Source organism: Aspergillus candidus (assembly GCF_002847045.1).
Source record: "Aspergillus candidus strain CBS 102.13 unplaced genomic scaffold BDW47scaffold_10, whole genome shotgun sequence".
NCBI classification, from domain to species: domain Eukaryota; kingdom Fungi; phylum Ascomycota; class Eurotiomycetes; order Eurotiales; family Aspergillaceae; genus Aspergillus; species Aspergillus candidus.
Genome location: NW_020194015.1, coordinates 347,343 through 359,992, shown reverse-complemented (window position 1 = coordinate 359,992; position 12,650 = coordinate 347,343). Strand labels below are relative to the sequence as shown.

Sequence of the window (12,650 nt, the reverse complement as noted above, 5' to 3'; positions counted from 1 at the left end):
GACAGATTGGCGTGTGGGGAACCTAAGGCGGTCTCTATCAATCAGGTGTCGATAACTTATCCTTCCATCGGTATTTACTTTGCTCTTCTGTCTTTACTTCTCTCCGGCTTCGTTAACTCTTCATCATGGGCAGGGATGTCGGTAAGTAAATATTTGGTTTTCCAATCATATACCCAACATGCTAATAATCTAGTCTGGTATCTCTTGCTTCTCTCCATTCCCGTCCTCGTCTTGTTCCATCTCTCCGTCGCCCCCTACACCAAGGTAGAGGAATCCTTCCACATCCAAGCTGTCCATGACCTACTGCATTCCGGAATTCCCACTCGCAATGTCGCCGACACCCTCCGCTCCGAATATGATCACTTCTCCTTTCCAGGTGCCGTGCCGCGGACCTTTGTTGGCGCCGTCGCCCTGTCGGGGTTGTCGCGGCCGTGGATCGCCTTGAAAGCCGGCATCGATCGACAATGGCTGGGTATGCCCTGCTCCTGTCACGACCTGGGATAACCCTGAATCTAACGTGTATAGCACGCGCCATTCTGGGGATCGCCAACTCGTTCGCCCTGATGTCATTCGCCTCCGGCGTGCGTCGCGCCTTCGGACAGACCACCGCCGTCTGGTATCTACTCTTCCAGGCCAGCCAGTTCCATGTGATCTACTACGCCTCGCGCACCCTCTCCAACATGTTCGCCTTTGGCATCGCGACGGTAGCCCTGCGATGCATCCTCCCGGAGCCCGTGGCGCCCCGCGTCTACTGGCGACGGTGCCGTCTAGCCCTGTTCCTCCTCACCGTCGCGGGCATCATCTTCCGCTCGGAGCTGGCCCTCCTCCTAGCGACCACAACCATCGCGCTCTTCTGCGCCGGTCGCATCGACATCGTCCGCGACATCATCCCCGCGGGGGTACTTGGCGTTCTCGTCGGTCTGGCCTGCACCGTCGGCGTGGACTCTTTCTTCTGGCAACGCGTCCCGCTCTGGCCTGAGCTATCCGCCTTCCAATTCAACGTAGTCTCCGGCCACGCCTCCGCGTGGGGCACCCAGCCCTGGCACTTCTACTTCACCAACGCCCTCCCGCGCCTCCTCCTCAACCCACTCACCTACCTCATCGGCCTCCCCTACGCATTCAAAAAGCCCGCCACTCGCAGCGCAGCCACCTACATCCTCCTCCCACCCCTCGCCTTCATCGCCCTCTACAGCACCCAACCCCACAAAGAATGGCGCTTCATCCTCTACGCCATCCCCCCACTGACAGCGACCTCCGCCCTCGGCGCCTCCTACATCTGGACCCGCCGGGCCAAGACCACCCTCAACAGACTCCTCTCCCTCACCCTCATCGCCTCAACCCTCGCCTCCTTCCTCCTCTCCAACCTCATACTCCTCCCCGCCTCCGCAGCAAACTACCCCGGCGCAGTCGCCCTGCGCACCCTCCACGCAAACGCCCACAACACCCAACCCGCCATCTCAGTCCACCTCGGCAACCTCGCCTGCCAAACAGGCATCACCCGCTTCCTGCAGAAGCCCCCCACGGAAACACGCCTCGTCATGGCCGCCCCCGCCGGCGCAGGCCTCCCAACCCTCCGCCACGCCCGCTCCACCTGGTCCTACGATAAGACGGAGGACCCAGCACGCACCGCGGACCCCGCCTTCTGGTCCCCCTTTGACTACATCCTCGTTGAGCCGAACGAGCAGCACACGAACCCCGGGCTGGTTGCTTCGGGCCCCTGGGAACCGCTAGAGACGGTGGACGGGTTCGCGGGTGTAGCCATCGTTAAACCCGGTGAGGAAGCAGCTGGTACGGTCGAAGAGCGCGTGTTGCGCGAGTTTCTGGGAGAGCGCGCTGTTGATGTTTGGGAAGGGATTCGGGATTGGATTAGACGGCGGGTGACGCGTGGTTGGTGGGTGGAGTTGAGAATGCAGCCGAGGATTATGATTTTGAAGAGGAGGGGTGGAGTAGTGGAGTAGTTTGCATTTGGATTCAGATTGTACGTCTAGGTGGAGCTTGATTGTATGCAATTTAGCATTTTGCGTGTACATAGTTTACCATTTGGGCTGTACTTGCTGATTATAAGCAGTGGACTGACAAGATCTTGGTAGATACTGGGTTATTTTCACTCTGGTTCTTCCATAACTACTTACTTCCTGAATGGTAGTATCACGCTACACCACAAGGCATTGTCATGTACAGTTGGCGATACCATAATGAAGACAGCGTCAAAATAAACAGTCCCACTAAAGGCCAAGAATGCAAGAATAAAGAAATGAATGAAAAGAAATAAAAAAGGGTATTACGCATCATGCAAGCTACTACTCACTCCGACTCAACCCCCAACACCTGCATCCTCCTCTCCAACTCCCTCACCCAAGGCTCCACAACCTCCATATTCCCCTTGAGCGCCTCCTCGCCGCGTCCCATCTTCTCCTCCACAACGTGCAGACCCTCGCGCCACTGCGCAATCTCGCCGACCATCTCTGCCTGTCTGCGCTCGAGGGCGTCAAGGGACTCCGCGGCGTGGGCCGCGCCCGCGTGCAGGGCGCGCAGGGAGCGCAGGCGTTCCAGGACGCTGGGGAGGATCGGGTGCAGGGATTGGATGGTGGGGAGGGTGGCGTAAAGGGCTTGGATCTTGGTGGCTTGCTCGTCGCGCTGGGCGGCGGCTGGGTCGAGGACTTCGGCTGTGGAGGAGGAGGAGGAAGAGGCGGGGGCTTGGTTGGGGGAGGTGGGGTCGGTATCGGGGTCGAGGATGGTGTTGGAGGTGGGTGGGTCGAGGGGGATGCGCGCGTTTTGGGCGGCTTTGGCGGTGTCGAGGGCGCGTTTGCGCGCCGTTGCGAGGGTTTCTGCGTCGGCGGCGAGTTTGCGGACGCGGGTGGAGAGGGATTCGAGGTGTGGGGTCGTTGCGATTGTGGAGGCCGTGCCGTGGCTTGTTGTCGGTAGGGCGGAGACGGGGCTCGGGCCGACTAGGGTGGTGGTTAAGGTGGCGAGGCGCGATGTCAGGTGCTCGATTGTGGGGAGCACAGGCTGCAGGGCCGGCTGCTGCTCTGCATCGGTGGGGAGGAAGGGGTTGGACGCGCTGCTGATACCCATGGCGGCTTCGATGAGGGCCAAGCGGCTGTCGAAGGCGGCCGCGTGGGCGAGCACGCTCGCCGACGCGGGCTCGGGTCCCGGGACTGCAGCCTGTGACACCGCGGTTTCTCCCTGGTTGGCTGCGCCATCTGCCGTCTGAGCAGATGGCTCGGGGGCACTGTCTCCAGCCAATTTCTGGGCCAAGGCGGCGGCGGCGCCACCGCCTGCTTGCGGGGTGCCCCGTGCGGACGCGTACAGGCTATCGACGGCACGGCTGAGTTCCAGGATGCCATCGTCTGTGGGCTTTTGCTGTTCCTGCGTCTCGGATTGACCGGTCTGTTCCTTGTCCGGTTGAGCGGCCATCTCATTCTTAAGCTCCTCGACCTCGCGGCGGAGACGCGCCAGTTTCCGCTCGACGCCTTCGTCCTCACTGTCGCTCAGGTCGCCAACCTCCTCGACCCCGTTGGGGCCCGTACGGCGCTGGCGGCGACGCGACTTGCTGCGGTAGGCGCGGCGCTTCGCGGCGATACTGTCGGAGAAGTTGGCATCGCGGGCGTCCACGGTGGCCCCTAGGAAGTGAGCACGGGCGGCGTCCGCGTTGACGGGTTGACGATCAATGTCGGGGTTGGTTGAAGGGACACCATCGTCGGAGGTGGTGCGAATAGTTTGTGTCTGTGATGTTAGAGTGGTGTAGGGGGGAGGTTAGATGGGTGGTGGATTACTTGGATGGTGGAGGCATCGTCGGTGAGATCGGGAGTTTCGTAGATGTCAGGGGCGAGGTCCTTTTCTTATTAGTGGGGATCATTTAAAGTTGAATGTAAGGACATACCAGGTCAGGAAGACCGGCATATTTCTTGTTGAACGCCATGGTGAGGGAAGCTGTCGCGATAGTAGAGGAAGTATGAAGCGGTGGGAATCACGGGGTCAACACGACGTGGTCATGTGTGGCGCTAGGACGGAGTGGGTTAGCGCCCACGTGCCAGGGGTACTGCCTGAGGTGTCCCCGACATCATGAATTATGTGGATAAATAAAAATAAATACACATCTATTTCTTATACCTCTCTCTCTCTCTCTCTCTCTCTCTCTCTCTCTCTCTCTCTCTCTCTCTCTACTCACCTATGTATTTCTATTCATAAGACAAAATGATATATATATACAATTACTAAATAATATATAAAAGTATCCAAGATCAATATAATATATAACACATGTAGCGAATAGACCTCCTGCCAAGCACAACCCCGGAATGATAACCCATGCATGGAACAGGTGAAAGACGGGGTTCATGGGAGATGTAGGAAATCACTTCTATCCTCCGATCGAATCATCCACTGACGTACCTGGAAAAGCGAGACAGAAAGCAGGCACCACATGCATGTGAGGCCAACAGCCTCGGGTGACCCAAGACGCGGGGCAGGAGAAACTGGAGAAACGATGACATTATTGGTTCGACATTTCCTCGTTGGACTCCGTCACATTCACGCGCCTTCGTTCTTTCTATTTAACCCTCTTCTTTCTCTTTCTTTTTTTTTTCTTTCTTTCAACTTTCTCTCTTACACATTCTCTGTATACCCTGTCTACTCCGTACCTCTCTACCTGTCTACCTGTTTACCCCTCCTATATCCGCTCCTATCCTTACCCCACTACACAACGACACCATGGCTGCCCCCACCGACGTCACGATGAAGAACCTCGCCGGAGAGTGGGTGATGGTATGTTATTCTTATACCCAACATCAGTATACAGTATACAGAAAACTAATAATATCAGGATAAAACCATCTCCAACCCTACCGAGCCCGTCCTCGCCCTGGTACGTCTACCCCTCAATCCCCCACCCCTCAACCCCAAAACATTATGATGAAAGAAGAAAAAAAAAAAAACTAATCCCCCCTCAAGCAAGGTATGGGCTGGATGACCCGCAAAGCCCTCAACATGGCCACCATCACCCTCAACGTCAAGCACGCCGTCCCCGACCCCGCCAAGCCCACCGTCCACCAGATCGACATCGCTCAGTCCCTAACGGGCGGCATCCCCGGCACCTCCGAGACCCGCATCACGGACTGGGAGAAGCGTCTGCACGAGGACCACGTCTTCGGCAAGCTCGACGGCCAGTCGCGCTACCTGCGCGGCTCGTCCGTCGACGGCAAGGTGCGCCCTGCTGTTGTCGTCAACACCAAGGTTGATGACGCCGTGCTCGCCGAGAAGGTCTCGCGCTTCCTGCGCGGCGAGATCCTCGCTGATGGCGCTGAGACGGAGGGGTTCCTTGTTGAGACTGAGGCGGCGGAGGAGTTTGGAGAGGGTGAGGGCCTTTGGTTGCAGAGCTTTGTCGTGAATGAGGAGAAGAAGTGGACGGCGGAGCAGGTATTTTCCCTTTTTCCCCTTTCTTCTTTTGCTCTCCTTATCCCTAGGCACTACCGGTGCCTACGCATGAAATGAATACTAATGACGGCAGGTCTGGGGCTTCGAGAACATCAACGGCCAGCGTCTCCACTGCCGTCGCGTGGTCGTCGCCAAGGATGGCAAGTGCGAGATGGCGCGACTTGTCTATAGCTTCAGCAAGAAGGCCTAGACGAGTGGGGTTTGTAAATGAATAAACGAAACTATGATATTTTTATTGTTCCATCAGATATATCGAGGGTTAACCTCTACTTCGTAGAACGACATCCATCATAGTATCAATATACATCGTAAAACAACGCCCATCGTAGCATCAAATCATACATGCAAGGATCTCCGGGTGAACGGAGGTGTTCCCCTCATTTTTAGCCGGGGTGGGATAGATAGGATCACATGGCGATCATCCTGCACGGTGACGATCCCGGTCTGCACAGCCTCATACCGAGACAACTGAAACGTAATAAGTAGCATTCCATTTTTTCGAGAAAGGGAGAAAAAGAAAAGAAAAGAAAAGAAAAAAGAAAAAGAAAGAAAGAACAAAAGAATAGAGGAAGAAAGCCAATTTATTCAAAACCAGTTTACTTTTCTAACTAGATCTCAAACTAAACCAGCATTCACTCGTTAGCAGTAAGTAGCATGTAGTCAAACCCAACCACTAGCTAAATGCTTACGACGGCGTCGGCATGTTCACATGAGCCTTAGTGCTCACGGCATCCTCCCCGCGCCACAAACTCGTAACCGTCTTCTGCTGCGTGTAGAACTGCAAGCCCGGCTTGCCGTAGAAGGTGTTCGCGCCGCCGCCGGCGATGCTCTTCTTGTTGCCAGTGAAGGAGAACATGGGGAGGGGGACGGGAATGGGCACGTTGATGCCGACCTGGCCGGCTTCGATGTCCTTCTGGAAGCGAGATGCGGTGGGGCCGGAGCTGGTGAAGATCGCGGCGCCGTTGCCGTACTCGTTGGCGTTGATGAGGTCGACGGCGTCTTCGAGGGTGTCGACGTTGACGCAGACGAGGACTGGGCCGAAGATCTCTTCGCGGTAGCAGCGCATTTCCGGGGTGACGTTCGTGATGATGGTGGGGCCGATCTGGAGAAAATGTTAGTGAGTGGATATTATAAGGTTGGAATGATGAGGGATGGTAGCATGGATAGGAGGGGGAAGGAGGAAGGGGAGCGTACAAAGTTCCCGTTGGGGTAGTTCTCCGGCGTGTAGCCACGACCGTCGAGCAGGATAGTAGCGCCCTCCTCCTCGGCCGAAGCGATCAAATCCTCGATCCGCTTCTTGCTCTCCGGGCTGATGACCGGACCCAGGTCGGCACCCTCCTCGAAGCCGCCGTTGACGCTGAGCGCCTTGGCCCGCTCCGCCATCTCCGGCAGCCAGTCCTTAGTCTCGCCGACGGACACCACGGTGCTGAGCGCCATGCAGCGCTGGCCCGCAGCGCCAAAGGCCGCTCCAACGATGGCGTTCAGCGTCTGGTTCTTGTTGCAGTCGGGCAGCACGGCAGCGTGGTTCTTGGCGCCCAGGTTGGCCTGCACGCGCTTGCCGTTGGCCGATCCGCGCGTGTAGATGTACTCGCCAGCGCGGTTGCTACCCACGAAGCTGATGGCCTTGATGGCCGGGTCATCCAGGATGAAGTCGACCGTCTTGGCCGATCCGTGGACGATGTTGATGACGCCCGGCGGGAACCCGGCCTCCTTGGCCAGTTCGGCCAGAATCATGGCAGCGCCGGGGTCCCGCTCCGACGGCTTCATGACGAGACAGTTACCCGTAACGGTCGCGACGGGGATGCACCATAGGGGAATCATGGCGGGGAAGTCTATATCCCGAATCTCGGTTAGCGTCGGGCGGTAATCATCGGACATCTCTCCGACATAGTGGAGAATGCAACACCGAAAAAACACACAAACAAAAAAAAAAAAAAGAGGGGGGGAGGGTCCCTTACTGAAGGGGCAGATGGCGGCCACAACACCCAAAGGTTCACGGTAACTGCGGGTCTCCATATCCTTGGCGACTTCCAGGACTTCCCCAGTGAGCTGGGTGGTGATACCACAGGCGGTCTCAGCGACCTGCAGACCACGGAGGACATCTCCCTTGGCATCGGCAAAGGTCTTGCCCTGCTCGAGGGTGATGGAGGCAGCCAGGCGGTCCCAGTGGGCACGGATCAGGCTGACGAACTTGAACATGATCTGCTGTCGGGCCATGACGCTGGTGGCCCTCCAGGCCGGGAAGGCCTTCTCGGCCGAGTCGACGGCGGCCTTGAGCTCCTCATCGGTACTCTGGGGTACGCGGGTGACGAGGTTGTTGGTGGCGGGGTCGTACAGGTCAATCCAGGTGGAGGCCTGGGAAGGGCGGAACTCGTTGTCGAGGAAATTGGCGGTGTCGATAGGGTTTGCGATCCGCTCGTGCGTCGTCGGGTATTCGGTAGCGGTGGTAGCCGCGGAGGTGGTTGCGGGGGTCAGCTGTCTGGCGGTGGCATGGAGACTCCGCGACACCACCAACGAGGGTGACGACGAGGTGCGCTGAGATGCTCGCAATGGCGAGTAGCCCGTCGAAGACAGAGAACGAGATGCCGACGCAGCAGCAACTCTGAGGGACGAAGTGGCCACCGCGGTGCGGGGAGAAGCAGCGCGGAGAGCGGGGAGAGAGCGAGCCAACGACCGACTGGCGGCCATGGTGGATAGTGTGATAGTAGATAAGGTGGGAAGAACTGAACAAGGGGACAGTGTAAGAAGGAAAAAGGGAAGAGGGAGAAGAGAAGAGAGAAGTGGCGAGGATGAAGTCGAGATAATAATGAATCGGAGTACCTGATGATTTCCTGGGGTAAACTTATGTTTGGATGGGCTGACTCAGCTTCCCCATATCTCCAGCTCAATCGCCGAGGTTATCCGCGGGTCGGCGATCCCATCCAATCAGGGTCAACTCCGGGGGATGAACCAATGGTTACAGTCTGGATCTGGTACCTCTCGTATCATGGATGGATCCGAGGATTCATGGTCTTATTTAGCTTTATAGATATAGCTGAGTATTATTTATGTTATGTCTTGTCTGTACCTTCTATCTGGATATCAGTCTGGAGGGTGCTTGACTCCTCTGATATTCCGATATCGCCGATGTTTTAAACACCTCCGAGTACCTCCTACTAGTGACTACCTACTACTACCACCACCACCACCACCACCACCTACAGGTACCTAGTAACATACAACTACTCGATAGATGGATAACAGATCCCGATCATACCTAAGGCATGGAACTCTGAATTCTCACGTAATCAAACTACTTTACAGGCGACATTCTTCCCTCCTAATCATTTCCACTCGATTCCCCGGATGGTAGCAAATTCGATAGAACGACTTGATTGAACGCTCAAACTGTGGTATGGATTAAACATGGTTCCTCTTTTTTTTGGCTATTTTTTTTTATTCTTCCTGTCGTGGTGGTGGTAGGCGGTGATTCCTTCGGTGCTTTCTGGTGTGGACACGTCTGGGTTTTCCATTCCTTCCCGACAGGACCGGTCCGATCGGGCCGGTTTACTCGGCAGACGACCGCGTGTTGCGCTTGGTGGCGCTGCCCTTGCCCGTGTCGGCCGCGGAGCTGGTCGCCTCGCCCTTCTTCTCCTTGGGGGCGCTGGCAGCCGCCTTGCCCTTCTTGGCGGGCGCGGCGGCTGGGCTGCTGGCGCTGATCGCACCGACAATGATCAGGATCATCGTCACCAGCAGCGCACCCAGACCACCCGCCACCTCGGGCACCGTCTTCACGGCGGTCAGGGGGTCCTCCTTGGCCAGGATGACGAATTGGTCGACCTTCTCGCGGACGTAGGTCACGGGGTCCTCCTTGAAGCTGACGCTGGTGGTCGCGCCCTCCTCCTTCTTGGGGTTGAGCGCCTCCTCCTCGGCCTTCTCCACGGGGTGCTTGACATCAAAGGTCTCCGCGCGGAGCTGCTTGGCATCCTCCTCGGAGTGACCGATGTAGATGTTGTCAAAGAGGATGTCGTTCTGCATGGTCCAGATCTCGAAGCCAATCTGTGTTGGTTAGCATCTCGCCCACAGAAAAGAAGAAAAAGAGAGGGGGGAGAGAGAGAGAGAGAGAACGTACACCACCCATGGGCTCAAAGTTGGCAGGGGTCTTGTCCTCAAAGTAGGCGGGGTTGGCGATCTTGCGCGGCGCCCACACACCCTTGTAGGCCGGGTTGTCAATCAGAGGCGCGCTCCACTTGCCCTTGTAGGCCGGGTTCTTCTTCATAGGAGGAGACCAGGGGCCGCAGCCAGAGGCTTCGCTGCACTTGGGGTTGGGCACAGTGGGAGGGATCCAGTCTCCATCCTCCTCGTCATCCCAGTCCTCGGGCTTCTCGGCCTCGGGGTCAGCGATGGTGTTAGGCTCATCCTCCAGCCAGTCGTCGGGGATGGTGGCTTCCTCGTCCACAATCTCGAAGGGGGCCTCCTCATCCCAGTCGGCGGGCTTCTTGGCCTCGGGGTCGGCGATCTTGGCCTCGTCCACCCAGTCGGCAGGCTTCTTATCCTTGGGGTCGTCAATCTCCTTCTCGGGGTTGACGGGAGGGTTGAAGTCCTCCAGCAAGTTGCCATCCTTGACGGACTCGCCATCGATCAGGATCTGGAAGGTCTGGTCGGGACGGACGATCAGAGTGTACAACGAGGTGAGTTTGCTGGTGCGAGCAGCAGGGGGCGCCTTCAGGTGCTTCTCCTCGTACTCGCCGGTCTTGGGGTTCTTGTGGCGGAAGATGAAGTGAACCTTTGGGAGGGTCAGTTAGTGAATGCTACGTTGTGATTCGGGAGGAGCCGGATTTACCTTGTTGGTGGCACCGCACTTGTCGGGACCAAACATGATTACGTAGGGAGAAGCGTTGGAGAACTCCTCGGCGTGAAGCTTCTTGTTGTCCTGGAGGAGCTTCATGTAGGCACCACCGCAGACCAGAGAGTCTATTGAAAGAATCCAGTCAGCCATCTACTCCGGTTATCGCGTCGATTACTACCAGACGTGACTTACTCTGCGGCTTGACCTCATACTGAACGACGAGGGTCTTGCCCTTGTTGTCAATCTTCTTGGGGAACTTGGCCGAGATGGCGTGATGAGCGGCCGGGTTCTTGACGACGAGACCCTTGTCGCCCTCAATGCCCTTCAGGACGGTAGGCTCCTCGACGGACCACTCGCCCACGTAGGCCCAGTCTTCCTCCGAGGTCGAATCCTCCTTCTTGGCGTGCGACGGAGTCCACCTGGAGGTCCAGTCATCGGTGAACTGCTCCAGGAAAGGCGCCTTCAGCGTGGTCGGCTAGAGGACAAAGTCAGCAATTGTGGAGAAACCGAGGCGCAAACCGTCCAGACAGTTTGCGGGGGGATTTCACGGGAGACATACGGTGAAGGTAGGCTTCTCAGCCACCGAGGAAGCATCGGCCTTGGGTTCAGCATCCTCAGCATGAGCATAACCCATGAGAGTGGCCGAGGACACCAAGGCAGAGGTAAGCGCGGCGTTGACACGCATGGTGGATTAAAGAAACAAACAATAAACTAAAGCAGCGTTTGAACCTCCAAGAGATGGAGAAAGAGTATTAGAGAAGAAAATAAATCAAATTGTAGGTGAAGCCGAAACATAAACTAACCACACCAGGAGGAAGAAGGAGGGAAAGAGGTGGAAAGGGAGCAAGAGAGGTTATATAAGAAGAGGAGTTGCAGTCCTCATATGTGAAGCTGCGGGTAAACTCCAAGGTGGCCTCTTTCATCGCTCAATCCGGTTTAGCGGTTCTCCAATGTTCTTTGCTTTTCATCAAGTCACTTTGCACTAGATTTACTATGAAAAGGTACTTCACTCTTAGTAGTCATTCTATTCAGTATTATTGTTGATTCATTGTAATTTATTATAATTTTTAAAGAGTAGATAAATGTATTCACTCCCTTTCTCCACATTCACTTCCAATTCTGTCATGAATTAATTCTTCACATATATTGCTTGTCAAGTCAATTGCGCTACTGCTCCACCAATGGATGCACAAGCACGTCTATCTTTCCCCGCTGAGCGCGTCTTTTTTTTTCCTTCCTCGACCAGTACTTGCGTCCTGTACAACCACTCTTGGTCGCACTCTTGTCTTCATAGACGGGATTATAACTACTTTGGGTTGGATTAAATTAAGAAAGGATCAGGACAGCAGAAATTGTTTGTCCCTTGATTAATACCTTTTCCACTCATCATCAATCCTCGAACTACCCCTCCAATCTACCACCCCACACCATGACGGACGTCAACAATGATCATCTGGTTCAATCCAGCGATCCTAAACACCCAGCCAACTTGATCCCTGATCTCTGCCGTCGATTCTACAACTGGGGGTGGGTCACTGGCACTGGTGGTGGCGTATGATCTCTCTCCCCTCAGGCTCTTCCCTGTCGCATTGAACAACCAATACTAAAGCCACCTCCTATGATAGACCTCCATTCGTCGTGGCGACCACATCTTCATCGCCCCCTCGGGCGTGCAGAAGGAAATGATGGAACCCAATAACATCTTCGTTCTCGAGTTCCCCACCCCCAAGTACCCGCCCTCCGACCGCAAGTACATCCGCAAGCCCCTCGAGCTCAAGCCCTCCGCCTGTACCCCCCTGTTTCTGGCTGCCTTTGAGCGCGGTGCGGGATGTTGCATCCACACCCACTCGCAGTGGGCTGTTCTGGTGACGCTCCTGGTCGAGCGCGAGTTAGGCGCCGAGGGTTCCTTTGAGATCAGCAACATTGAGCAGATCAAGGGTATTCCCAAGGGTAAGGGTCAGGGAATGCTGGGTTTCTTCGATACCCTGCGGATCCCCATCATTGAGAACACGGCGCACGAGGAGGATCTGACCGCGGGTCTGGAGAAGGCCATGGAGGAGAACCCGGATACCTATGCGGTTCTGGTGCGGAGACACGGAATGTAAGTTTGCTGCCTGATGTCTTATTTATGGTGATTCTAATTCGTTCGATAGTTATGTTTGGGGCGACGATGTTGTCAAGGCGAAGACTCAGTGCGAGAGCTTGGATTATCTCTTCCAGTTAGCGGTGGAGATGCACAAGCTGGGCCTTCCTTGGGTGAAGCCTCAGTAGTGGATTGCATTATAATGACGATGATGATGAATGTATAGATGAGAGAACCGTAAGCTAACATCAGCTTTGAGTACAATATTATGGAAGTCCAATGGGCCTGTAGTCTTCAATGGTA

The 12,650-nt window shown here is 55.9% G+C and overlaps 6 protein-coding genes across 6 annotated transcripts; 3 read left to right on the top strand and 3 right to left on the bottom strand.

Annotated features, from left to right (window-relative positions):
• Window positions 1-125: 125 nt before the first annotated feature.
• On the top strand, window positions 126-1,958 carry BDW47DRAFT_123994 (dolichyl-P-Man:Man(7)GlcNAc(2)-PP-dolichol alpha-1,6-mannosyltransferase; the record flags this gene model as incomplete). Its single annotated transcript, XM_024816165.1, has 3 exons — window positions 126-141; window positions 194-472; window positions 526-1,958. The coding sequence occupies 3 exons, from the start codon at window positions 126-128 to the stop codon at window positions 1,956-1,958; spliced, it is 1,728 nt and encodes a 575-aa protein (XP_024674068.1).
• Window positions 1,959-2,172: 214 nt separating this feature from the next.
• Window positions 2,173-3,922, bottom strand: BDW47DRAFT_130484 (Dynamitin-domain-containing protein; the record flags this gene model as incomplete). The annotated part of the gene is made up of 3 exons (XM_024817116.1): window positions 2,173-3,726; window positions 3,777-3,836; window positions 3,884-3,922. The coding sequence occupies 3 exons, from the start codon at window positions 3,920-3,922 to the stop codon at window positions 2,305-2,307; spliced, it is 1,521 nt and encodes a 506-aa protein (XP_024674067.1). The 3' UTR covers window positions 2,173-2,304.
• A 663-nt stretch (window positions 3,923-4,585) lies between these two features.
• BDW47DRAFT_102167 (uncharacterized protein) lies at window positions 4,586-5,644 on the top strand. Its single transcript, XM_024811804.1, has 4 exons — window positions 4,586-4,767; window positions 4,826-4,867; window positions 4,954-5,418; window positions 5,510-5,644. The coding sequence occupies exons 1-4, from the start codon at window positions 4,714-4,716 to the stop codon at window positions 5,624-5,626; spliced, it is 678 nt and encodes a 225-aa protein (XP_024674066.1). The 5' UTR covers window positions 4,586-4,713; the 3' UTR covers window positions 5,627-5,644.
• BDW47DRAFT_102166 (CoA-acylating methylmalonate-semialdehyde dehydrogenase) lies at window positions 5,645-8,221 on the bottom strand. The gene is made up of 3 exons (XM_024811803.1): window positions 7,395-8,221; window positions 6,631-7,268; window positions 5,645-6,538 (listed from the first exon to the last, which is right to left on the bottom strand). Exons 1-3 carry the CDS (start codon window positions 8,122-8,124, stop codon window positions 6,122-6,124), a joined length of 1,785 nt encoding a protein of 594 aa, XP_024674065.1. The 5' UTR covers window positions 8,125-8,221; the 3' UTR covers window positions 5,645-6,121.
• Window positions 8,222-8,680: 459 nt separating this feature from the next.
• Window positions 8,681-11,134, bottom strand: clxA (calnexin). Its single transcript, XM_024811802.1, has 5 exons — window positions 10,824-11,134; window positions 10,457-10,739; window positions 10,259-10,389; window positions 9,548-10,201; window positions 8,681-9,474 (listed from the first exon to the last, which is right to left on the bottom strand). The coding sequence occupies exons 1-5, from the start codon at window positions 10,947-10,949 to the stop codon at window positions 8,983-8,985; spliced, it is 1,686 nt and encodes a 561-aa protein (XP_024674064.1). The 5' UTR covers window positions 10,950-11,134; the 3' UTR covers window positions 8,681-8,982.
• Window positions 11,135-11,440: 306 nt separating this feature from the next.
• Window positions 11,441-12,632, top strand: mde1 (methylthioribulose 1-phosphate dehydratase MDE1). The gene is made up of 3 exons (XM_024819268.1): window positions 11,441-11,816; window positions 11,890-12,365; window positions 12,418-12,632. Exons 1-3 carry the CDS (start codon window positions 11,694-11,696, stop codon window positions 12,533-12,535), a joined length of 717 nt encoding a protein of 238 aa, XP_024674063.1. The 5' UTR covers window positions 11,441-11,693; the 3' UTR covers window positions 12,536-12,632.
• The last annotated feature ends 18 nt before the right edge of the window (window positions 12,633-12,650 follow it).